Source organism: Solanum dulcamara, chromosome 9, assembly GCF_947179165.1.
Source record: "Solanum dulcamara chromosome 9, daSolDulc1.2, whole genome shotgun sequence".
Lineage (NCBI taxonomy): Eukaryota > Viridiplantae > Streptophyta > Magnoliopsida > Solanales > Solanaceae > Solanum > Solanum dulcamara.
The window spans coordinates 6,937,259-6,964,965 of record NC_077245.1 but is presented as its reverse complement, the minus strand read 5'-3'; the positions used below and the strand labels follow the sequence as shown (position 1 = coordinate 6,964,965).

General features: G+C 34.8%; 1 protein-coding gene across 4 annotated transcripts; it reads left to right on the top strand.

Moving 5' to 3' along the window:
- LOC129904413 (MADS-box transcription factor 23-like) lies at nt 1–27,059 on the top strand. 4 transcript variants are annotated; one of them, XM_055979975.1, is made up of 9 exons: nt 1–166; nt 262–464; nt 13,926–13,998; nt 20,754–20,815; nt 26,049–26,148; nt 26,225–26,266; nt 26,350–26,433; nt 26,572–26,723; nt 26,815–27,059. In XM_055979975.1, exons 2-9 carry the CDS (start codon nt 283–285, stop codon nt 26,828–26,830), a joined length of 711 nt encoding a protein of 236 aa, XP_055835950.1. In that variant the 5' UTR covers nt 1–166; nt 262–282; the 3' UTR covers nt 26,831–27,059. The 4 variants fall into 4 exon arrangements, with proteins under 4 accessions (XP_055835950.1, XP_055835951.1, XP_055835948.1 ...); XM_055979976.1 differs by having other exon boundaries at nt 13,926–14,004; nt 26,350–26,391; XM_055979973.1 differs by having other exon boundaries at nt 13,926–14,004.
- The last annotated feature ends 648 nt before the right edge of the window (nt 27,060–27,707 follow it).

The window sequence follows — 27,707 nt, the reverse complement described above, 5'->3', positions numbered from 1 at the left end:
AACTTAACCCAAAACGACGATTGCGAAGTCTCCTTTTGTCTTCTCCATCAACCGAAAGTTTTTTTCCTTTCGGATAATTTTCTCTTCCATTTTTCTTGAAAAGTTCCCTCTGTTTTCTCACTGATTAGTTGTTCTTCTTATTCTTCTCGCGAATTCAATTTCTCTGGTAAGTGTAAACATACATTTTTTTTTAGGTTTTTTGTTTTCGCATATATGAGAATTTGAATTTGTAGCACGCATCAAGTGTGTAATCTTATCTAGCTGGAGAGTGTGAGATCGGCGATGGGGAGAGGAAAGATAGTGATAAGAAGGATCGATAATTCGACGAGCAGGCAAGTAACGTTCTCGAAGAGGAGAAATGGATTGTTGAAGAAGGCGAAGGAGCTAGCGATCCTGTGCGATGCCGAGGCCGGAGTCATTATCTTCTCCAGCACTGGAAAGCTCTATGAATATTCAAACACCAGGTGCTATTCGCTATTTACTTATTATATTATTATATTTTTTTGTATTATAGATTAATATATATATATATATATATATATATATATATATATATATATATATATATATATATATATATATATATTAATTTATGAATTTTTCAGAAGTTTTAGTTTCGTGTTTTATTTATGTGGATTAACGAGATCTGTGTGCTAAATAGTTTTTCATCTACCAATTTCGCATATTATTTGTGAGCTTGACTTGGATAATGTGGTATTATAGATGCTACTATAGTGTAAAATAAATTCTTCTAGCTAAGCGAAGTTCAAATCTACATAGTAGGATGAGCTCATAATTCTGAGAGCTTATGGTTCGAAATGCTTTGTTTTCTCTCTCTCTCGAAACGATGCTTCATTTTATTGCACGCTTTCTGTTTGTTATAATGCCGCACAGTTTGTCTTGTATGAGATCACTGGGTGAGAAAATGTGTGCATAGTGAGTTGCGCTTAAGCTAAGTGAATGTAAGGCTAGCTGGTGTTAGTTATGTCAGTATTGCTTTTAGAGAGTACTGTTGAGGCTAGCTGGTGTTAGTTATGTCAGTGTTGCTTTTAGAGAGTACTGTTGCTATTGAACTTTCTTATTGATTTTTATGGACTAATTGCTTGGGGTTCTGTTGACAACTTCGATGTTAGATTTGAGGTTAGCTGGACTTGGTGAAACTTCGATTTAGTGTTAATACATTGAGCACATAGTTGTATTCACATCCACTAAAATGATCAATGCTACAAAACTTTTTCATGAAATAACGAACAGATCAAAGACAGCATTTCATTGTTAATCTAGTAGACAAGTAGCTATGCATAGAAGCACATTGGTAAGGCTAGCAGTAGCTCATGTAGAAGAGATGCATACTCATAATACAATGTTCGTATATAATTATTTGGCTTCTTTTTCATTCACATCCTCAAACTATTCCTAATGGGCGGACAGTTATTTACACAGCAAGAGTTTTTAATTTGGTTATCAGAAGTTAATGAGATGCATGTTGGAATGTATCATGGGCCCTTGATAATATTATTATAAGGCACATAGAGGATGAGCTCATTTCAATACCATTGAAACTCCATTCTTATAGTGCATGTCTGGGTAGATTTGTCACTCTCCCATCCCAAAATTGAAACCATTCAGTTTGTGCACTACTAAAAAACTGCCAAAAAGCGACGCAAAAAGCGACGGACTGTGTCGCTTTTTTTGTCAAAATCGACGGAAAAGCGACGCAGTCACTGCCGTCGCTTTTTTGCTCGACGTTTTTGAAGGAGCGACGGATAGGGTCGTAAAAAGCGACGGACTGCGTCGCTCCTAATTTTTTTAATTAAAAACAATATATAAAAAAATACGACGGACTTCGTCTTTTTATTTTTTTTAAAAAAGAAATTATTTAATCTAAAGCGACGGACATTTAGTCTCCGTCCGCCGCTTTGTTTGTCTGAAATTTTTCCAGAAAAGCGACGGACAGGGTCCTTTTGTCTGTCGCTTTTCTGAAAAAAATAATAAAAAAAAACAAAAAAGCGACGGACTAAAGGACCTTGTCCGTCGCTTTTTTGGAAAATATTTTTAAAAAAATAACCAGAAAATCGACGGACTAAAGGACCCTGTCCGTCGCTTTTTCTGCAACAATTTTGACAGCAGAAACCTGCAGTTTCTGCTGCCCACCTGCAATCAAAATTCAATTCAATTGTATTCAATTCAGCCAATTCAAACACAAATAACAACAAACAAAATTCACAAAATACATAATAATAAACATAATTAAACATTTAAAATAAATAAAATCATAATTTAGAACGATTTAAAGTGTTTCAAAGTTAATAAAAAATATTCAAAATGTTCATAAACAAACATAGGGAACCCTAAGGATTATTTGTTATATATTCATAACTATCGTCGGAATCATCCGGAGTGGATGCTCTTGAATAACGGGGCAGAGGCTGACGGGCGAGGTTGAGTACTTGTTCTTTAATTTGCTCAACTTGTTCATTCATACTTTTTTGATCCTCGATCCTTCTTTTCTCTGATTCTGCCAATGCGCGTGTAAGTTCTGCAATTTGCTGAGACATTGCAGCTATCTGAACCCCGTCAATGGCCTCGGCTTGACGCGACGATCCAATACCTTCTAAACCTGATTGGAGTCGTCGTACATTATTCCTAGAGCCCATTCCATATATTCGGCCCTTGTGGCTGCCTCCAACCACTTTTTCTGTCCAAATTTGAGTAGACTGTTCAGGCGTTAGCTGAACCGAATCTCCCATCTCACGTACGTTCCGCTCATAATCTTGCTGCATATTAGAAAATAAAAGTTATAATCAAACTATATATATATTAAAAATAAAACTTAGAAACAAAAAACATTATAATATATCTTGAATAATTTTCATAGGCTCGTTTGGACCTTTCTTCCACCCACTCATCCGGATCCGACTCATTAGTCTTTTTCTTCACATGAGTCTTTTTAAAGACTTCATGGCGATAGGGAGTGCGTCCCAATTCTTTTTCCTATAAATAAAAATACAATTAATAAAATAATATTTTGTGAAATAATTTATTTAGGCTATTGAGAAACTTTCTCCCAAATTTGATGTCCTGTTAGTGATGGAGGTGGAGGGTCATTTTCAACCCTGTTTTTTTTGAATGCATGTTTCATCTTTCTAAACTCATGGTTCATTGGCAAGAACTGACGATGACAATCAAACCATGAATTCTTTCTTCCATACTTTAAGGTGAATGCCTTACTATGTTCCATGCAATGAGGACAAGCAAGCTTTCCAGCAGTCATCCAACCAGACAACATTCCGTATGCAGGAAAATTATTAATAGTCCACATTAAAACAGCACACATAACAAAATTTTGCTTAGTTGATATATCGTAAGTCACTACTCCTTCAAACCACAATTGTGTAAGTTCATCTATCATTGGTTGTAGATAGACATCAATCAAACTTTTAGGATTGCGAGGACCTGGAATAACACAACTTAGAAAGATGTACGGACTTGTCATGCACATTTCAGGAGGAAGGTTGTACGGGGTAAGAAATACAGGCCAGCAAGAATAAGGTGAGGCAGCATTAGAGAATGGTGTGAAACCATCTGGACACAACCCCAATCGTACATTTCATGATTCACTAGCAAAATTAGGATACATGTTATCAAAATGTTTCCATGCTTCTCCGTCAGATGGATGTGACAAGACATCCGGCGACCTTCTATATTCACGGTGCCATCTCATATGTGGGGCAGACCTCGTCGATGCATACAACCTCGTTAATCTGGGAATAAGAGGTAAATAATGCATCACCTTAATTGGGATCATATTTCCAGCAGGAGTCCTCTTATAACGAGCTTGTCCACAAAACTTACAATTTTCTAATTCACTATCAGTCTTGTAGAACAACATGCAGCCATTAACACAACAATGAATTCTATCATACGACAATCCTAACTTGGAAACCAATCTCTTTGCCTGATAGAAGTTCTTAGGTATGTTAAACTCAGGATTAACCAGTTCGCCCAAAAGATCAACCATTGAGTCCATAGCCGCATGAGGAACACTCCAATCTGATTTAATATTCATTAACCTGACTGCAACTGACAAAGCAGAATGCAGACTCCCTTCACATAGTAGACGACTAGCCTCTTCTAAATGTTGATAAAAGCGTCTTGCTTCTTCATTAGGAGTTTCATCAAAATATTGTTCGGGTTCCATCCCACCTTGAACCCCGAACGCATCATTAACCATTTCATGAACTCTATCATGTTGAAATGTATAATGTTGAACTCTATCATGTAGAACCCTATCATGTTCAACACTAATTTGACCATGTGGTGCAAACATATTATATTCATCCACGGACAGCAGATTATAAAATATATTATTCAATAATCCATCTATTTCTCCATGATCAACCCATACAAAATATCTAGGCTTAAATCCATTACCATACAAATGAATTATAACTATATCTGGATTAAAAAATTTCAAGCACCTACATTCACGACAAGGACACCTAACCAATCCATTTCGCTTAAAAACATCAAGTGTCATGGCATGATCGATAAAACTTCTTACACCGTTAATAAATTCAGGTTTCAAACCACCACCAACTTCATAATGCATGTTATACATCCACAAACGATGATCCATCTACAAAATTACATATATTCAAGCGTAATTAGTTCATAAGGACTACAATTCATCGAGACTACAACTAACATTAATTCAAGTTATAATTAATTAATTCATATAATAATTCAGTTCAAGTTATAATTAATTTAAGTTATAATTAATTAATTCATGTAATAATTAAGTTCAAGCTCTACTTAATTCAAGTTATAATTAATTAATTCATATAATAATTAATTCAATTTATAATTAGGTTCAAGTTCTAATTAATTCAAGTTATAATTAAGTTCAAGTCCGAATTAATTCAAGTTATAATTAAGTTCAAGTTCTAATTAATTCAAGTTATAAATAAGTTCAAAATCAATAATTCAAGCAAGCAAATCCCAGCTATAGATTACCATTTAGCAGAATTCCAGTCAAAAGTACCTTCAATCCAACAAATCCCATATAAAAAAAAACAAGACGCTAAAACATAAAGGGAAATGAAGAATTCCAAAAATTCACAACTAAAGATTCCAATTTTGAGGGATTTCTACCATGAATAACTTCAATCGAGCAAAGCCCGTATCAAAAACTACAAGCTAAAACATCAAGGTAAATCAAGAATCTCAAAAAAGCACAGCTAAAGATTTCAAATTTGAGGAATTCCAACCAATAATCAAGCAAAACCCATATCCAAAACTACAAGCCAAACCATAAAAGGAAATAAAAAATCTCAAAAACTTAAAGCTAAAGATTCCAACTTTAAGGAATTCCAACCAATAATATCTTCAATCAAACAAAACTCATATCATAAACAACAAGCTAAACCATAAAAGTAAATCAAAAATCTCAAAAAATCACAGGAAAAGATTCCAACTTTAAGGAATGCAACCAATTATAACTTCAATCCAACAAAACCTATATAAAAAAACTACAAGCTAAACCATAAAAGGAAATGAACTACAACAAACTAAATGTAATCACCTAATTAACTAATCACAAATAAAAAAAATTAAAATTTAGTTTTAGGTTTAAGCCCTAACCTCTTTAAAATGAATAATAGTCCAAAAGCTCCACAAGACGGCGGCGGCGGCGGTTGACTGACGGAGGACTGAGAGACGGTGGCGGGACGGTGACGGGACGGCGGTGGGATGGACGGATTTAGAGAGAAGGCAGAGAGAAATAGAGAGTTTAGAGAGAGAGAGAAAACTGAAAAAAATACGTTCCGTGTTGAACATATTTAACAAAAAGCGACGGACAGAGTCTCTAAGTCCGTCGCTTTTTAAAAAATATTTGACCGCCATTTTGACCAAAGAGCGACGGACAAAGCGACACCGTTCGTCGCTATTTTAAATATGTTTACCAAATATTTTGACCAGTAGTGACGGACTTAGCGACCCAGTCCGTCGCTACGTTAAAAAAAAAAACAAGCGACGGACGGCGTCTTAATATTTAATTTATAAATAATTATTTTTTAATAAAATATATAAAATATTTATATAAAAATAATATTTAATTTTAGCGGAAAAATCTGCCAAAATAAGCGACGGACTAGGCTTCACTGTCCGTCGCTCCTATTAAATTTTTTTTTTTTTTAAAAAAAATGACGGACAGCGTTGTTTTATCCGTCGCATTTTATTTGCGACGCAGTCCGTCGCTTTGTGTTCTGTCGTTTTTTGGCAGTTTTTTAGTAGTGGTGTAATGTGACCAATAAGATTATTTCAAAGATTTTATCTATCAAAATGACTCCCATTTTATGCAAGCTCATCTCTGAGAATCATGTTGGGTTTGTAAGGGGAAGACTGATAATTAGAAATGTCTTATTAACCCAAGAAATCATAAATGGAAAGGAACAAAATAAAGGAGGTGTCATTGTCACAGGCTCTTCTGGACCTTCCTTATAGCAGTCATGAGACAACTTGGAATTTTTAAGAAATGGTTGTTGATTTTTTATCTACAAATTTCTGTCAAACAATTGGTATTTAGTCATCATAAATGGTACAACAGATGACTTCTTTGACTTCTCTAGACTAGGGAAGTAAAACAAGGGAACTCTTTGTCTACTGCTTTCTTTATCATAGCTGCAGAATCTCTTACTAGAGCCCTCAATCAACTTAATAACAAGAAGAGTTATAATGGCTGGCTTTACTATAAGCAGTAAGGGACCAAAGAAAATGATTGATAGTGATTGATTATGTAAGTCAAGTTGAGTGGAACAAATAAGAATCGTTGCCTCACTTGTGTTAAAGAAAGAATTGGAGTGACTGAGAGTGTTTCTCCGCCCAATTTTTCAACATTTGGTATTATATCCACTTGTCTTGAGGGACATGAGGAGAATTCGAGTTTTCAAAAAATTTGAAAGAATGAGTCATTAGAACAAAATGGACGTGAGCAAGATTAGCTATTATAGCTATGAGAATGTTGGGCGAGGGAAACACCATAATATTGATGATATTAATTTTGGTAGGCAGAACTATTAAGATATCAAAAATTAAAAGCTTTTGAAAGAATTTTCTTAGGGAAGATCCCAACAAGGGTGTCAACACTAGCGAAACAATTGCTTATGGAGTTGCTGCACAACGACGGTTATAGGTAGCGGATGATATTGCTGCCATGAAAAAAGATTGAATGAGAGAATTCACACTCATATCTATCAAAGAATTGATGAAAAAATACCGGAGAAAGGTTTTATTTTTGAAATCCGAGAAAAAATGATGATGATGAGTTATAAACTGGGATGACATGTCCTTGCAAAATCAATTATACGATTATTGAATTCATGATTTAATTATGTGGTTGTTGAAGAATACAAGGATTTTTACATCATGACCATAAATGAATTTAGTGGATCTTTGCAAGTCAAGGAAAAAATATATAAGAAGTCAAAACAAGAATTGGTTGAACAAGCTTTGCAACCAAACCTTTCTTTGAAGGAGAAAGATGAAAGACGTGGCTCATATTAAAGAGGTCGTCAACATGGACAAGGTAGAGGAGGATCTAAGAAAGAAGTTGAGCTCGAGTTTGAAGTCATAAGACCGACTTGTGATATCTTCACCCAAGAAGTCTTTCGGACTATTTCTTGGAGTGATGAATCTAGTTAAAGGGGAGTGTTGAAAAAGTAAACTAGATTCTTTACAAGTACATGAATTTACTTAGTTCATATATTAGGAAATCAATGCTAAGATGCATGTATGCTTATATTCATTAATTAGGAGATAGGAAAATCTTAGATTTAAATTATAATACATATACTTGAATAGATATATATTAGAAGAATTTTTATAAATACCTAGTTACAATAAGCCAAATGTAAGCTAAGTTGTTGGAAGAAAGTATTTTCAAGTTATTTTCAAAGAGAATGATTGATTATGTAAGTCAAGTTGAGTCGAACAAAGAAAAATTGTTGCCTCACTTGTATTAAAGAAAAAAATTGAGTAATTGAGAGTGTTTTTCCTCTTGATTTTTCAATATTTGGTATTAGAGCCACTTATCCTGAGGGACTTGCGGAAAATCTTTTTACATATTAGATGAATGTAGGTGGAGCACAATATTTCCGTTATACAATAACAAGTGTGATATTTAAAATTGCAATAATTATAGGGGTATTAAACTACTAATTTACACTATGAAAATTTGTGAGAGGATGGTAGAGATGAGAAGATAGGGAATGTATCTATTTTTGAGAATCAATCTTGATTCATACTGCACGATCAAGATTAAAATTACTCATGCAGCCTGTACATTAAAATTCTAATATTACCCTTGGCATGAAGCAAACACGTGGATAAAGAGGTGCCATTTTCTAACCTCTTATTAGTATCGATATTGATTATTATTATTATTATTCTATTGGTTATCTTACTATTTTTCTTGTTAATAAAGCTTTTTTTACTCAATGACGAATTTATAATCCAAAAATGGGGCACTTGAACTTGCGGCCTCTCCGTAAAATTAGATATTATATATAATATTTAAATTTGATATGCTATTAAAAGGCTAATGGTGCATTTTTTTTCCTGTGCTCCATGCTCTAGAAATCCTAGATTTGCTTCTTCTTTCACTCTTGTATTTCTGAAACCTATTTTAAAGCTTTTCTTGAGCGGAGGGTCTATCGAAAACATCCTATATACCTCACACAAGATATGAATAAACTGTGTATACTCTAGCCTACTCACTTATGAAACCACACTTGGTACGTTGTAATCATTGAAGCTTCTCACATGCGACAATATGTGACAAGCAAAGTCGAATTGAATCCTTGAATCGAAAAGTGTAGCTGTGTTAAGGTAAATACTTACCGTGCTTGATGGTTATATCAAAACAATTCAAATTACCGAGTCATGTTGGGATGGATTAATCTTGATATTTTGTCCCCCCATAAGAAACTTCTTATAAAAATTACCTCTAAAATGTGTCTTGATTTTTTAGCCGCTTAACATTTTTTTTAAATAGCCTCTGCTTCAAAAAATTCTAACATTTGCCCATAAGGCATCACGTAAGGATATTCTAGACATTTAATCTGATCAGTTGATCAGAATTTCTGTCATATAGGCAAAAGTTAGTACTTAGGTATGTGGCCCATCAGACATAAGTTCTATCTTTTGCCCATAAGAGGATCAGGACATTATAAGTTAGTGAACTTACTCAATTGACCAGAAATTCTACCTTATAAGCAAAAGTTAGAAATTAGGTATATTGCCCATCAACATAAGATCTAACTTTTGTCCATAAAGCAAATGTTTAGGGTATTTCAAGACAGTGAATTCAAAGAGATAGATCTTCATAGAAAAAGGAGAGTTTATGCAAGTCAATGTTTCCTAACATAAACCCGTGCCTGTTCAATGGACCATAAGTTCTGCTTTATAGGCAAATGTTAGAACTTATGCCTGATGAACAACATAAATTCTTTCCAATGATTTATTTCAAGTTAAGGTCATTTTCTAAAAAAATTATGAAGCGGGAATAATGATTCAAAACCAGACACTTTTCGGGACACTAGGCATAATTTTCAAAAATACGGCTTTCTGCATGAAGTTAAACTGAACTAAACTATACAACAACAGTCAATGTTTCCTAACATAAACCCGTGCTTGTTCAATTGACCATAAGTTCTGCTTTATAGGCAAACGTTAGAACTTATGCCTGATGAACATTAATTTTTTCCAACGATTTATTTCAAGTTAGGGTTATCTTCTAAAAAAATTATGAAGCGGAAATAAATATTCAAAACCAGACACTTTTTGGGACACTAAGCATAATTTCCACAAATACAGCTTCCTGATGAAGTTAAACTGAACTAAACTATACAATAACAAGATGGAACATAACAAAAAGCTAAACAACATACAATTTAGATGAAAGGAAAAAAATTCATAACAAAACAAAGTTTGCTAATGCCTGAATCCATCAACCCTTCTGGACTTGTGGTTCACTGTTATATAACATATTAAACTTTAATTTGATGGCGTTGGGATTTTTCATTCGTTAAAGTGCAAAAGGACCAAACTAATTTGTCAAAAGGACCAAACTAATTTGTCATTGATGGTTTTCGTGGGAGCGAATTGTATTATTTTGAAGTCATTACTTGATCCAAAAAATTATACTTTATTCCTCCTGTTTTATTTTATATAACAATATTTCCTTACATATCGTTATAAAAAGGTCTCATTTCTACAAATAGAATAATCTAATTAAAACTTGCATGTATCACATAACTCTTATGGCATGTTTAATACCACAAGTATCGTAAAGTTTTTTGTGCCTGTAAAAAAGGTGTACAGAGAGAGAGAGAGAGAGAGTGATTTAGATTCATTTACAAACCGTAGTGCTGCTATAGTAAGTAATTCCTAGCTTCTCTTCCTTCAAAGCTAAAGACAAATAAAGGAGAAAAGTAAAATGTATCATATTATCATGCATCCTATATCTATATTTTGCAAGTTGATCAGCCACCTCATTTTGTTTCTTGTAGTTGCCTTCAGTCAGTCAAAGGTTCTCTTAGTTGGTTCAGCAATGACCTACAACCATGAACAATGTAAGTTATTTTCACGGAGGAACAATGTAAGAGATATACTTGGGAGCATAGAGATGATAGGGCAACAAAAACCTTTTGCTTATTTGATTGTATGTTTGCACTAGCGAAGGTACGAAATGTTATAAACTAAAGTACCAAGTTAGTGCTGGGTGCCATATTTACAATTCACCCCCAAAAAAGAAAGTGTATCCTCATTCTTCCTACAAAGATTCTAAAACTTTTAAATAGAGTTTGAATTATTTGTAAAAATTTTACACCGAAACGGAAAAATAAATTATCATTCATCTTGATTTTCTTCCACTCCCCACTTCAATGAAGGTCGTAGACCTATGATTGTTCTCCATACACATAAGCATTCCATTCTCATACCTCGCATTGATGGCCCTCATTCATAGAGTTTGTTCTCCTAGATCATACCTATGTAATCTACACAAGTAAACTTGAATTATGTTTGCTTTAATTTACTAATGCACAAGCACCCTTCGATTTTATGGATAGTAAGTGTGTTCCATTTCACTAGATTAAAGCACTGACAACGTTGATACAAACTCACATCAATCTAAGCCATTTCCTGCTAAATCCCATATCTTCAAGACTTTGAGAAGGTACCCCCAATTCACATGATCATATGCCTTCTCTATATCAAGTTTTCCCCAATTGTTTTCCTTTGATTCTTGAACACACATTCCATTATTAGTCCCTAGACTTGTTTACCCCAGTCTAGACAAGTTAACAAATACAATGCAAGATGAAGTCCCAAGATGTATGTTATTTGTTGATGATATTGTGTTAATTGACAAAACTAGCAAGGGTGTTAACCAAAACCTTGAACTATGGAGAAGAACTTCATAGGGTAGGGGTTATAGGATAAGTAGAAGTAAGATTAAATTTGTGTATTGTAGGTTTAGTCAATTTGAGAAGAGAGAAGTTGAGATGAGCTAGACAGGGTTGCTATGCTAAAATGCAAACAATTAAGCTATCTAGACTGGGTTTTTTCAAGAGTAAGAAATTATAAAAGATGTTACTCGTATTGAAATCAAATGGTTGAAATGAAAAAGTGTCATGTGATAAAAGGTTGCCTACCAAAGTGACAATTAAGTTTATAGAACAACTAAAAGACTAACAACGTTATATGGTAGAGAATGTTAGGTCGCTAAAGATAAAATGAAAGGTCACTTGAGATGGTCTGAACATGTTTTACAACAAATGCACTAATTCGTAGGCGTGAAACAATAGTAAGTGAAAGTGTTAAAAAGAGATGTGCAAACCTAAAAGCCCATGAAAAGTAAGTTTGGAAAGACCTACTACTTGGTGTCAATGCAAACTTAGCTAAAGATTGGGCATATAGAAGAAAAAGAATCCATATAGGTGATGAGCTACTAGTTTAGAATAGGTCTTTAGATGTATTAGATACCTTCTAATATTATTATTGTTATTATGTATACATAAAGGAGTAGGTTAGCATTGTACCCACTTTTAGGTTTCCTAAATATCCTTACAAGCTAGGGGTGTTCAAAATCGAACCATAAAGATAATTCAAACAGAAAAGATTATTGGTATCGAGTTATCGAATTAATGGCTTGAGAGTTATTTTGGAATTTTATAAATAACAGGTTATTGATTCGAGAACAGATTGTCTAATTTTTATATCGAATAAATCCCCCAATAATACTACTACACTCTAAATCCTTTATTTTTTTCTGAGATGTATACGCAACTATGCCCCTACCTTGTGAAGGCAAAAATGTTATTTCCGATAAAGCATATCAAAAACAAGTATGGAAAATAATTACAGTATTAAAGAAGTCATGCTAAAAGTAAAAGAGAAAGAGCAACAACAAATAATACAATAACCGAAGCAAAGGTAACAACATGCAATAATAAAATCGAATAATAAGATAGCAGGAGAGTAATAATAACAATAATGATAAGGTAAACTATATGACGCTCGACTGCCTAGTAATCTTCTACCCTACAAGTGTGCCTGTCTAATCACCTCTCCCCAACATTTCACACCTCCTCACTGGGCATCTTTGCATCTCCTCTTCACGTGCCAAAACTCTCAGCCTCGCTTCCCTCATCTTGTCCACCATAAAGGCCACTCCGTCCTGAATATATTCATTCTTAATCCTATCTCTCATAGTATGCCTACACATCCATCTCAACATCCTTATTTTCTCAAATGTTCTTTTAGTATAACCCAATACAGTCCTCCGCTGTACAGAAAGAAGTCTGAAATAGCAAATTGCCTAAGAAATTTGCTGCTCCAACTGTTTCATGCAGCTATCTCTATTGCTAGCATATCCATTCTAGTCTAAACATATCTGATCTATCATCATCTCATGAAGCATTTCTCATTTAGTCATTGCCTACTGGTGGCTAACAAATTACTATTGTTGATGTGTCATTGTTGTTAGTATTATTTTATTTACTACCATTCTACGACTAAACAATGTTTCCAATTTTATGGGAGAAGAGAGAGCAAGAAAAGTTTGACCCAAGAGACTGGATGCCTCTCTTTTTATCATGTTCAATAATAGGATCCCCAATACTTACCTTGTTTCACCCAACCACCTACAGTGTGTTCCTTGACTACAATCTCAGTTATCCTTATGCATAGTTTCACTTGCATGCGTTTATGTTACTAGTCACGTTTTAAGAAATTCTCTTATTTTTCAGTTTTTTCTTTTTTGAGTGTGTGGAGTGGGGTTGAAGGTATTCCAAGGAATCTTATATTGAAAACTAAGTCGGGTTAACAGAATGGAGTTTGGATAAACAATACAATTTAATATCCCCATGTTTTTCTTTGTCTGAAGTCAGGTTGTATGTTTAGACAATTATGTATCACTGGATCAACATTCAATAACTAGTATAGAATTTAAAAGCAACACAGACAATGCCTACAGAAATAGCATGTGCTCAAGATAACACACTTAAATATACTCATTAGTGCACGTTCACCATTTTCTCCCTTGTTTTGCTTTAATATTAAGCATGAAGGCAACAGCCACAACAAATGAGTCAATTCATACGCTGGTGATTGGTACATGAAAGAATAGTAAAAGAAGCAAAACAAACTTTGGAGACCTACCTTAAAGACAATACCATTCACTTTGTAAAGGTTTTGCTCGCTATCACTCCCAAGTCCATTCAACTGACAAACACCGAAAAAGAAATCAAATACCAGAATTGCAGCCATCAGGTTAATAAGAGGCTGCAAAAGATATTACTTGACTGCTTCTATTTGAGTCCTTTCTATAATAAAGACAATTCTGAATATATTTACTTTGACAGCATGAAGTCGGTGATTGAAAGATACAACAAAACAAAGGAGGAGAATCATCAATTGGCAACTCCAACTTCTGAGGTTAGGGTAAGTTTCACTGGTTAATTTGCAGTTAACTAGTCAAAGAAAAATATGCATAACTAAGGTTTCTATCATAAACACTTCATGTAATTGGACATAATCTAGGAAATACCAAGGTAATTGTTGAGTAGTAGAGGCATAGAAGTAACAACCTAACATCTCAGGTTCAAGGCCTTCTATTACACACAATAGGCACCTATCTACTCTACATGGTGAGCTGATTTCTGGACATCTGGAAGGTCGGCTGCAGCAAGATTTTCGGTTGGATAGTCAACGTGCGAGCAAATTGATCCGGACACCAGTACAATAAATATAAATTCTGTTCAAAGTTAACAGAATAATTAAATAGTAGAGAATATTTTTAGTGATTATATTATAGATGAAAGTTAGAGGCTCATTAAGAGTAATATGGAAAATATTCTTAGTGATTATAAGATAAATAATCGGAGACCATATAAACATAAAACATTCCTTATACAAGAAGCCCTCCTGATATTATCAACCAGTGGCAACAAGATTTTTTTTTTTTTTTCCTCATCTTCTCTCCTCCTACTTTTTTGGGTGTATTAGACTTCTAGGAAATTTGTAGAAACCTAGGTTTGTATCTCTTTGGTGATTTTATTACTCGTCTCTTTCTGATGATCATTCTAGGCAGTACCATTCTTACACTGTACCTTTTCAGGAGCCACATTTCTTTCCAGAAAACATTTGAGGCACCACACTAATCTCTTTCAGGCAACCATCTCTTCTAGTCACTTATCTCTGGATTTTCCAGCAATTTACTGAGAATTATTCTCAAGGATTATACTATTGTCAAGAGAACTATTAATTACTATGTCAAATTGAGAACCCCAATGATTATGGTTCTCTAGACCATAAAACTCCTAACAAAGAATCCTTTATACGTTAATTTGAAAAATTCAATAGGAGCCGAGTGCTTTTCTCACAAGAAAAAGTTCAGTAAGAGTTCCTCTACTCTTCCTCTTTCTACGGCATGCATGATTATGATGTACTGTTGTTTACACCACTTAGTGAAAAGGATTTAAAAGACAATAGCACCGTTGATTAAGGGGGAATGGAATGCCCATAGAGTAGAGAATCTTATAATACGAGGGCTAATGACTTGTCAAGTCAAAAACTTAGTTTGATCAACATGGCTGCAAGTGGACTGGTTATAGGGTAGCCGAATGGTCAGAAAATATAAACTAAAAAGGAAAACAACAAAACTCTAGAAAGAGTCAAATCAATATGATATCTATCTGTGAATTTATAATATTCCAATTTAATTAATTCTATTTCGATACCATATGAGTCTTCCAGTCTAACCACTTCTAAGTTTCTATGTCGTTTGGTTAGATTGCATGAGCCTGGTCCTAAGTTTGTAGTATCCTACCTCTCAGATTGTATTTTGACAGTTTAGGAAGGGAATAAAATGCACACTTATTAAAGTAGATCATTTCTTAGATTCTGTTGAATTGTATTGTTGCTTTTGTTCTCACCAGAAAAGTGAAAAGAGGAAAATGAATTCTCATCCCATGATAAATCAAATACCTTATCCAGCTTCACTTTCCTTGGCTTGGATTGGTACAATCGATTCCTCATTGCCCTCCTTTTCTGCCATACTCTACACTTGTCTATCCAAATGGTCGGTCTAGCCATCAAGTTGGGTCGTAACTGAAAATAGAGCAGGGTAAAAGGGGCAAAAGTGAAAAAAGATAAAACAGAATTCTGCAAGAAGCAAAAAGATTCTCACAGTTAACAGTTAGCTGTACAGTTGAAGATGTTGGAATAGAGGCTTTAGTTTGAAAACCAATTAGTTAAGATGGAAGGAAGATGCTTTATGAAAAAATAGAAAGATTCATTCACGACAATCCAATACATTGACAGAGAACAGGAACAAGCATTCCATTATTACTGATCCGGCATGAAATGCTAAACGTTCCAAAACTTCAATTATTCAGGATTTAACTGGAGAGAGCTCACATCAAAGAATAGATCAGGGACTATGACTTTAATTTGTCTAGCAATCACAGCATAGTGGATATATGAAAGTTGTTTAGCTGAAGATTCTATATGGACACAGCCTGATTTCCTGCAAGAGCCTGATTGCTCTTGCAGGAAATCAGGCTGTGTCACAATTATTTCGAAGCATTTTGCTTCATATCAGCAAGAACATCTTCAGCTAAACAACGTTCATATAACCACCACAGTCTGCATATTAGTGCGAAAAAAGATTCTATATGGACACAGCCTGATTTCATGCTCTGAAGAGGGGTAAACAGGCCACATGATCGGAAAAAAGGCTACCCTTCCACTGACGATCACCATTATCAACTTCAAGGATTTAGTAGTCTGTCTAATCCTGCTGTACATGAAAATTCGACAATCTTTTAAATTACATTTACAGTGTAAAGGTTCTATTATTGTGGGCAAAGTTCTAGTAAGACGGACTTCAACGACTGCTTATCCCTCAGCCCCCTTCTAACCAGTGTCAAAATCTTAAACAAAATCTTCTGAATCATAATCATTTGAGTCATGCCAACTCAACAAGGAGATTCAAATTATGATATAGGTAGTAATGATTTCTTTCCGGTGAAGCCCATTACTTGAAAATTTTCAGCTAGGGCACACCCATCTCTTGTCAAATTTCTACCAAGATTATAGCTGGTGTTAACCTACACCTTATCTTCTTACTTCTACACAGTCCCTCTTGTTGTTACTAAGCAGATAATGACATTCATGAATAGCGCTAGGTTCTAGACACTACTTCACACGAGGTATCCAACTTTCTAACCTGTCTTTTTCATGTCATCTGTTCAGTATTTGGGGATCACTCTCTAATCCTTCTTTGCAATTGCAGAAGGGATTACAGAAGTCTGACGCATGTTTCTTGTTTTCAAGACACTGCAAAGGAATAAAATTCCCATTAGAAAATAGTTTGTTCTTCACAGATCAATTTTTCATGAATTATGTGGTCCAGGCACACATAGGAAAACAAAATGTGATGGGAAGTGAAACAGGAGAAACTTTGGGCTTTCCTGTGTTCAGAAATTACATACCCTGATATTAATGTGAAACTTAAGCAGTATAGATTAGTCTATGATATAATGGGACAAAAGCTCCCTGCATAAACCCAGATCATTCTTATGTTCACATATAAGTTCAGGTGTAGTTGGATATGGTATTGGAAGTTAATTCCTGGTAAGAATGCTCATGGAAGCAGCACTTGACTGCTTTTAATAACAAGACTGCATAGACCACCCTCATTTAAGACGTAACTAACAATTGTACTCGGGGGTTACACTGCCATCATGACATATTGCACTCATGGCACACACTTCCAATAGTACACAAATCCAGGAAAAGAAGATCTCATCTAGAGCTGATTTATAATCTTCAAGTGGGGTAACTATGATGCAACTGTAATTACTCATTTACAAAACTTCAAAATTGATTCCTCCATAATGTACCACACATCAAAGTTTATGACCATCAACTTCAAGGCCTCCAAATCAAACAAAAGCTTATAGTTTTATCCCTGATAGCATATTGTTGAATATAATGTTTAATGGTAGGAAGCAACAAATATAAAAATGACACCTTGTGGCAATCTGTTTTACTTCCGAACTTTGATCCAAATTGAAAAATTAGCCAACACACTGGTTTGAAGCATTCCTCGCAAGTTTCCAGGGGTTGCAACAAAATATCAAGATGAGCTAAATTTTGCAATATCTTCCACAAATATGACTAAAATTGAACTCAACCTGGATTGGATTCAGGTCAACACATTTATGTGTCCAAATCATGCTAGACTCAAATCCTATTCAATTCCCAAATGTTGACCTTTGTACCAAAAGTAGAACTCCAATACCCCCCCCCCCCCAAGTCCTAATGGAGAACACACTGAAATTTTATGATAGCAACACCAATTTTCCATCGGAAAAGAGGAGATAGGGAAGAAAATGGTCAAAGAGTCACCCAAGAAAGTAAATGATTCACGAGCACCCAAGAGCGTGGCCTAGTGATCAATGAAGTGGGTTGAGAACCATGACGTCTTAGGTTCAATTCCTAGTGGAGACAAACATTTGGTGATATCTTCTTATATGTACAACCATTGGTGGGAGGTAGTTAGAATTAGTTGACGTGCATGCAAACTGACTCGGACACCAAGGTTATAAAAAAACAGATGATTCACAACACACCAACAACGTTCTCTTTGTCAGAGAATATTTATCCCTCTTATGTTATCTACTCTTATTCAAAACTTGAATCCCCTTCCATTAATGTGGAACTTTCAGCCTGAATCGGAGAATATCCAATATCCTAGTATAAACAAGCAGCCGAGTTCCATGTTTTATTTGTCAAAAACAATAGTACCGTTTCTTATCAATGTAAGAAGACATCAAAGAGGCAACCAGAAACAAGCATTGACAAAACCCCTACAAGGCTACAAAGTTTCTTTTAAGATATAATAATTGTCTCTAAGCCAAAGTAGATCAATAACGTTTGATATGCTATGTCCTCAAATCGCATTCGATGCATATTCTTTTCTTTTCTTTTTTGCATTTGTCTAATTAATCTCATGTCCTTTTGGAAATATTACTTCTTAAAACAAATTAACCAACAAGAAGTAACAATTTAAGTCCTACCCAAAAACTGCAAACCATACTACAATGGAAAAGGAGACAGCAAACATTGCACTTAGACTGATTCAAGCAGGGCATTTAAGGATTCTTAACCAGATCTCTAATCCTTGAACAATATAAAGGAAATAAGAGTCTTAGTGCACATGTGGTTTTTTGTTTCTTGGGTGCTAAATGGGTTATGCCTGGTTCAACATTGGAACTCTTAGGAGCTGGAAGAGTGTGGGGAAAGAAGTAGTGATGAAGATTGATGGCAGGCCATCCCTGCTTGTATATGGTGGGTGGTTTGGAATGAGAAGACTTCAAGGCAGTCTGAAGATACTAGCAGTTCTATCCTAAAAATTAGGATGAATTATCTTAGTTTATTCTATTTTTTGGTGTAAACAAAATATGTAGGGGGATATAGGAGACTTAAGCCTCATTTGTTTTCATGAAAGATTAAGACATCTGAATCTGAATGCACATCTAAATATTAAGATGTGCATTATTAATATTTAGAGGTCTAATACTAAATTGATCTAATATTATGTCGATAAAAATATTTTAAAATTTCTATATGGCAATTGGTAGTGGTGATGACTAACGATGGTGATTATGAGTCGATTTGGGATGGTTTTGACTGATGATGGTAGTTGTGGTATAGTGGTTGACAGTAGTGATTAACCATGGTTGTTGAATGGTGATAGCGGCTGATAATTAGTAGTGAAATGATACTGATACTATCGTCTCTATATTGATTAGGGCGAATATGAGTACGAGCTGAGCCAAGTTGAAAGTCTTGAATCCTATTTTATCTCCCTTAATGTCCTTTATAGATTTTGAGTCGGGAATAGAGTTGTGGCTCATTCGGCGCTATATCACAATTCATTCTCGGGCATAGTTGTTCGCCCATCTCTTAAAGCTACGACATTCCACCGATTCCTGAATCGACTCTACTAGTTGGCTGGTTCCAAACCTTTCTTCAACATAGGTGACAACAAGCCGGGCAGAGATGGAAGAGATCAAACACGGGAATAAGAAGCATGCGCTATGGGTTCACCAGGGTTGGGAGAGTCCGGGGCCGATTGGTTGAGACCTAGCTAATGGAAGTGGTGAATGATGATGGCGATTAGCGCTATCAAATATTGACTAATGGTGGTAATTATCAATAGTGATTAGTGGATGCAGTAATGATTGGTGATAATAATTGCAAATGATCCGATTGATTTTGATGATTGGCAATAGTGGTGATTATGGTTGGGCAAAGGATGGTGGTTGTAGATAGTAGGTGATAGTGATTGATGGTGGTTGTAGATAGTAGGTGGTAGTGATTGATGGTGGTGGTAATTATGACTGAAATGGTGGTTGTGGGCGGTGAATGAAAGTAGATCACAGTGTAGTGGTGAACTGTTATCTTTGTAGAAATTCTTAAATAGACATCTAAATAATATCAAGACTTTGTTATAGATCTTAATCATTCAGATCTATTCAGACTCATTAAATGGTTGTGAAATAAGAAAAGCAAACGCAATTAATGATTAAGCACTTAAAGATTAAGATTCAAACCTTGAAAACAGACGAATTAAGACCTTCACTAAGTGCAAAATAAGGCCTTAGAAGATTTAATTGGCAATGCATAGGTTTTCAGTTATTTCAATATGGGTTTTTCTGTTCCGCTGTTATGGTTTGTAAAGTTCTTAACTTAGCATAATTTTAGGAGCTAAGTTATGATTTAATTAAATCGGTAACCTTTATCTCAAAAATAAAGGAAATATATTTTTATTTATGTTAGCTAGTGAAATAGATGGGAGCGCAACCTGAAGATGGTGTATTTCATTTTTCCTTCTTTTTTCGTCATTGACTGGGTGCAACCTCAAGGAAGTAACTCTAAATTAAAGATACAAAATCTTCAGAGTACATATGGATCTAATTCTTTTGAGAATGAATATATGTATCTAATTCCCAGACCACAAGGAGGGGAATGACTCTTTATTAATTAAGTAAAAACCCATTACAACTCGGCTTGGTTTCATTGATTTCACAACTAGTTTTGTCAAAGCATGCAGAAATACCCATTAGTTTCTCTTATGATAATCCAAAACCATGTTTTAAAATATGTTTTCTTGTAAGCAGTTTTGGCAAAGGGAAGCCGCAATGCTGAGGCAACAACTACAGAACTTGCAACAGAATCACCGGTAAACTCTCTTGTCCTATATTAGATATATTTCTTACTTCCACAAATAACTTATTCGATGACCTATAACACAAACACAGGGATTCTTTTGCATGCTAAGAAGTTCGTAAAATTTCTTAAACTGAGTTCATGTACTAACTAGGTAGTCTCCACTATAGTTTCCAAGACAAGTAAAAATTATTCCCTCCATTCACTTTTACTTGTCATATTTGGACTTGCACCTCCAATAAGAAAACAATAATTAACATGATTATTTTACCACACTACCCCTATTAATTGATATTTAGTATTAGGTCTTGAAAAATGATTTGGAAATAATTAATTAATGCTAAGGGTAAGACATGGAAAAAAATAATTGTCTTTTCTTGATATGTTGAAAATGACAAGAAAAGTGAAAATCTATTTTCAGAATAATTGACAAGTAAAAGTGAACAGGCAGTATATTATATGAAAGAACCCAATAATATTCATTGAATTCCTACACCAAAAGAGTCAATTGTTCCACTCGTTGAAGTTTCCATGCTGAGAAGTGTTTGATCAATCTGCTTAATTTCACTCGTTGAAGTTTTCATGCTGAGAAGTGTTTGATCAATCAGCTGCTTAAGATATTCTTTATCTACTAGTTGAGTTATATAAGGAGCTTATATAGTGAATGAGCTAGAACGAAAGAGTAGAGAGACACAAGCACTGTGTATAGGACTGGAAAAGGCAGATGGCAATGTAAACAGGTGCTTTCTGTCTCCAACATTGCAAGTTAACGTTGAGATTTAAAAGGAGGCTAAAAAGGCTGTTAGAAGTAATACTTATTAAAAAGGGAGAGACACTGATCAAAGAGTAATTTTTCCAATCTACCAATTTACCATGTATCCATGTGGCCTGTCCAAGGGATCATGGCAAAAGGTTAAACAGCTGTGAAGATAGGTGGAACAGTAATACTTGATTAATTGGGAAATGGTGTTATCTACTTTAAGGTTGAGGAACTAGGAATTAGAGATTTTAGAATGTTCATACAACTGCACTAGGAAAGTTGGTTTGGGGGTTTCACATGGAACTCAACCGTTGTGGGCACCGACAAGTATGTTATTAAATGGGATAATGAGGACCAATCATATCGAGCAACTCTGTGGAGGACGCTGGGAAAATGTGGAGAGATACTAAGTGACAATTTCTTTTTAAAAAAAATTACCCATCAAAGCAACAAATTTAAAAGGGGAGAGGGTTTGTGTTGTGTGTGAGAAGGACAGCTGGAAACAAGAAAGGCCAGAAAGATAACTTATTCAAGTGAAATCATCATTTTATAATAGACTGCTAAGAATCAAAATAGGAACTTCCCTCACTCTTCAATATGGATCCCGATAGCATTTGGGAAGCATGTTTTTTTTACATGGATAGTAACATAAGAAGCCATCCTCCTAGCAGCAAAGAGTTTGAGATAAATGCACAATTTGTGTCACTTTGTGCTTCATGTGCAAGAAAGCTGTATTTACAAAAGGGATGTAGGGTTTTTTGGAGCATGTACGGAAAAATCAACCAGTGTTAATGAGTGAATGCTCTTTGCGGGGTAATGGTGTAAGATTCTCTATTTGCACACTTTTTTGTGAAGATTCTTTATATTCTTTCTGTTGTACGTTGCATGTAGTTTTTTGTTCCCATTTCACATTATTTCGTTGTTTTTACTGCTCCTTTCTATATTCTCTTTTTTCAAACTACTTGGAAATGCTTTGTTTTAAGCCGAGGGTCTATCGAAAACAGCCTCTCTAGCTCTACGAGGTAGAAGTAAGGTCTGTCTACACTCTACCCTCCCCAAACCTCACTTGTGGAATTATATTGGATATGTTGTTGTTGTTTCCTTATATAGGATTTTCTCATAACATTAGTATATTGTTGGGCATTTGGCCATGAAATGTTTACACTTTTTTCCGGAATTCAACTCTGGAAAGCTTTTTGGCCATAAAATTCTGTTTTCACTTTTTTCAAGAATTTTCAGAAATTCCCAAAACAACAAAAGTTGTTCGCTTTCTTATTCCAAATTACTCACAAAAATTCAAAAACAACTCTAATTTTTTTCATGGTCAAACACAACTGGACCAATTTCCAAATAAATTTTTTTTGAAAACAAAAACTATTTTTTTTTCTATTTTCACAAGGAAACATGGCCAAACGCCATGATTTAATCAACAAAGTTACCAGGCAAATTAAAATATTTCCTGTATTGCACTACTTAAAATATTTAACTGTTGTGATCTTTTGGATTGAGGGTGTTACTTTTTTTTTCTGGGGATAAAGGTAATATTTGAGGCTGTTACTTCTCTGTCTTTAAATTGATGGAGTAAGAAAATAGAGAAAGAGTGAGTATTAATTGACACTAATTCCCTTGATAGCTATTTTGTTCATAATTCTGAGCTTTCTTTTGACACTACAGAAGTTCCATTAAAGCATGTCCTATTTTCCTTTGTTTCACCCACTTTTTGACAGAACATTTTATTAACAAACTTAACTCTCCTTTCTCTAATTCTCCTTTCCTATTCCTCAAAACCCTTCAAGAACAAAAAAATTGAATGTACCTCCTCTTCTCTCCTCTCATTTCTATCTGTCTTTCAATTCTAAAGCTCTATCAGTACCCAATACCCACACCCATTGTTCTTTTTCTATGTTCTGTGAAAGGGGGAAAATCGAGCATAGGTGAGTTGGTGTGTGATAGGGGGACTGGCAAGAAATGAAGAAATAAACAAAGTACAGTGCACTGATGAGACGGGTGAGGGAAGAGATAAGGAACGAAAGAGAACAAGCAACGAAGGGATATTGTGGTAGCAAACTCTATTGAAGGTCTAATTTGAAATATACAAAGAGAAAGAAATAAAAGAGTATCTGATTTCTAGACAGCTTTCAATGAAGGTCAAGGTTTCTCTTTTTGTTCTTCTATACTTTTGGTGCAAAATGTAAGTATGGTTAGACTCTATGAAGGCTTAAGGTATATGTTAATATAGAAAACATTGATTTAATCACACCCTCACTTGATGTAAATAAGTTTTGGCACCAACTTGGTGTGATATCTAAGAACTGACACCTAATTTACCTGAAAATCAATAAGACTGTTAAATAGTTGCGGATATAGCATGTAATTACCGGGTTCAACTGATCCTGGCATTTTCGATATGAAGTAGAGATCTATATGTGAAAAATCACTAAGGTATTAAAGTTTGAACCCATAATTTCAGAAGTGCTACGAAACAACAACATACTCACCGTAGTCGCAAAAGTGTATGTGTATCATAAAAAAACTACATATTAAATTAAACCCATCAAATTTAAATTCTAGATCCACCTGTCTTTCAAGTAAATGAATCTTTTCTTTTGAACTTAAAATGGTAATGTACCTTAGTTGTTGATGTTATACATTACATAGTTCTTTTGAAATACTAATTGGAAAAGAAGTTGCACAAGGATGTTGAATCCAAATGTCTAATTTGTAATATACATTACTAGTACTATTATTATTGTTGTTGGGATGATCCTCGTAGCTACTGGTACCATCAAATATTGAACCCATTTTTGTTCTCAAACTATCATTCTACTGTTTGGCATTTTGGAAATCTTTTTTCCCAAAAGTGTTCTTGTTATTGTGCATCCAAACTCTAAGAACCCTTTTCCAACCTCAATTTCATGGCAAAATTTCACCACACTTCTGCGATTTCCACCCCAATTTCTCTGAGAACGAATGCATCTTGTTTTTCTTTGGGAATATTTGGGGTGGGTTTATTTTGCAACCTGGGTTGGTTTTAATGGTGGGTCGGGTTAAGATAATTTAAATTGGAAGAAATAAAAATCCACATGGGCGTCACGTAGGAAATAAAGGTGGGAACAAAGGGAATTAACAGTTGAGGGTACATGTGTGTTCAAAGTTGGATTGTAAGGGCAACTATATCAAAAAGTATATTGAAAGGTAACTATAATTCATTTTGAAGAGTATAAGGGCAACTCTGACCCTTTTCCAAATTTAGAATTAAAAAGTAGTCAAAAAGGAAAGAGGCATTCTTTTTTAAACAGACTAAAAAGGAAAGTAACACAAACAAACTAAAACGGAGGGAGTAATGTTATAATAACGGAGGGAGTAATGTTATAATTTCTGTGATAGTATGATGTAAAGGGGAAAAAGACAGCTCTAGTAGTGATGCAGAAGGTGTCTCATCAAGGATGCCGTTTGGAACATTCCTTCAATATCTTCAACTGTATTGGGATCGTAGGCCAACCACAAATTTTGCTAAGTAGTAGTTCTTATGCATGAAACTAACTCAACTATCACCACCTTGCTGGAAAAAGTCTAAGTGCCACTAGATAGCTTGTAGCATCAGTTCACAAAATAGAAGATGACAGAGATATCTGCTCGAATTTCTTCTTAAAAAGGTTATATCTGTAAGTACTGACAGAAAGGATATTCAGATTACTTCAAGCTACTGGTTTTACAATCAAAAGGATGAGGCACTCAGGACCATGGTCGTAATCCTTCAGAACAGGATTTTAAAGGATCAAACATCATTCAGTCTCTCTTATGAATTAAAGTATTAGCATGGACTTCTTTTGGTCCAGAGGAAAACATTCTCTAGGAAAACGACTGGTTTCTTATTTTCTTGTGTTCGGTATGCAAGTAAAAAATATTATCCTAAAAGTATGTGTATATATATATCTAAGACAAACTATGACTCTATGAGGATGGGGTGGGGTGGGGGGCTTTGGGGGGGGGGGGTTGTGAGGGTGGGGAGGTGCAACTTGTTTTCCTTACTTTCATTAAGTTAGTCATTTTTCATATTTTCAAGGAGCTTGTTTTCCTAAAGAAAATATTTTTCAAAATTTTTGGCCAACCCAACACAAGAAAATAGGAAAACATTTTCCTGAAAATATTTTCCTCCATACTGAACACACCCCTAAGGCATACCACATTTCCCTAAATATACTGCAGTGAATCATACAATTCACTGGAGGATTCCGTAAAGATGTCTTCACTATATAATCCCAGAAAGAAACTCAATGTTGGGGAGTGACAATCCAGTAATAACCGCACCTCAAATGGTGTTATAGATTTCTTCCAAAGCCCCGTTAAACTGTTTAACATAAAAAACCCTCAAGAAACGAGAAGTCACAGTTGTTTAAAACAGGATGTATAAGTCACATACAGTCAAATGTCAGTTTTTCTGTTGGAATTGCATGTTTCTTAACAGTTTATTTATGCAAGATAGACAAATGATGGGTGAAGAGCTTTCTGGTCTGAGCGTCAAAGATTTGCAGAACTTGGAGAATCAGCTGGAAATGAGTCTCCGTGGTGTTCGTGTTAGAAAGGTATGAAATTTCCAGATCCATCAAATGTTCACTACATTAATTGAATTAAAACTAACTCTACCCCGCATGTCTACAGGACGAAATTCTGATTGATGAGATACAAGAACTAAACCGAAAGGTCAATCAACACATAAGACTCTTATCAATTTATTCTAAAAAGGACAACTTCTCAAGATACTAAATTAATTTTTTTCCTTGCAGGGAAACCTCATCCATCAGGAAAACATGGACCTATATAAGAAGGTAAACCTAATTCGTCAAGAAAATATGGAATTGTATAAGAAGGTATCAATGTACATCACTAAAAGTTTTCACTATGCTTCAAGATCAATTATTTCCTTTTGTATTCTTATACCAAGTGAAAGAGGGAACCATTCTGCTTAGAACTCTAGCAAATTGTTTCTTCATTGTGTTGAACTACAGGTTTATGGAAATAGAGATGCAAATGGAGTGAGCAGAAATCCCCTTGTTCCAAACAGTTTAAGAATCAATGAGGACCCTCATGCTCCTGTTCATCTCCAGCTTAGCCAGCCACAGCAACAGAACTACGAGACATCGGGAACTACAGAATTGGGGTAATTTCTTATTCATATGCTTCATCTGGAAAGCACAATGGTAATTCACTGACCTGATCATTGACTATCGTCTTACTGGAAAATGCTGCAGGCTACAACTGCATTAGCGGTGAAAACCAGACTCGTAAGAGTTTTTAGTTCTCATGTTGAAAAAGCAGCCTGTGCTTACAGAGCTATGTTTTAATTTTTAATGGTAGTAATGATATAGAACCCAGAGATATCAGGAAAAAATCTTCAGTTCATATGATGACATCAAGTTTTACAAGTGTGAGGTAATCCTTAGCACAGCTACTTGAAGCAAGATAACCACAAATAAAGGAATACATTGGGACAGTATCTCTACAGTTCTTTATCTTTTTTGGCACTTCATGCTTATGATGTGTATGCCTATATACTAGGATTGTACTTGATGATGTTTTCAAATAGCTAAAAATAGTCGACTACTTAAAACAGGGGTGGGAGCAAAGAAATGTAAGCAGAAAAAGGTTGTACATAACAGTAACTCCTCATAGAAATTCCTTGAGAAACAGACCATAAGCAAACAATACAGAGCAGAGCTAAGCAACTTAATAAAGTAAGACATACCTCATAGTAGCATCAAATATGCTTTGTGTGCAATAATCTTTAGCAAGGGACAGACTAAGTTCATTTCACACCAGTGTCGAACTTCAGAATTCAAGTGCTAAAGAAAAAAGATACAACAAGAATATATATTAGTAATGCTCTTCCCAGAAATTTCAAAATGGATGATCAGATAATATGCGAAGCAACAACAACATATGGAGCAAGCTCCATAAACATTCTTTGCTGCCGAAGACAGTAAGTGCTTCTTAAACAAGCAATTTCTGGATCACAAGGATTCCAATGCTAAACCTACATGAATGAAATGCACAATCAACAACCAAATTTTCTGTACTACATAAGACAGAGTCTCATCAAATGACCTATTTGTACAGTTATGGATTGCATACTTAAATTAACAAG

Excerpts from the sequence above, each read along its gene's own strand:
- LOC129904413 (XM_055979973.1), top strand. The coding sequence starts at position 283 with ATGGGGAGAGGAAAGATAGTGATAAGAAGGATCGATAATTCGACGAGC. Across the intron at positions 20,816-26,048 it reads AACTTGCAACAGAATCACCG|ACAAATGATGGGTGAAGAGC; the intron begins GTAAACTCTCTT and ends TATGCAAGATAG. Across the intron at positions 26,434-26,571 it reads ATATGGAATTGTATAAGAAG|GTTTATGGAAATAGAGATGC; the intron begins GTATCAATGTAC and ends GTTGAACTACAG.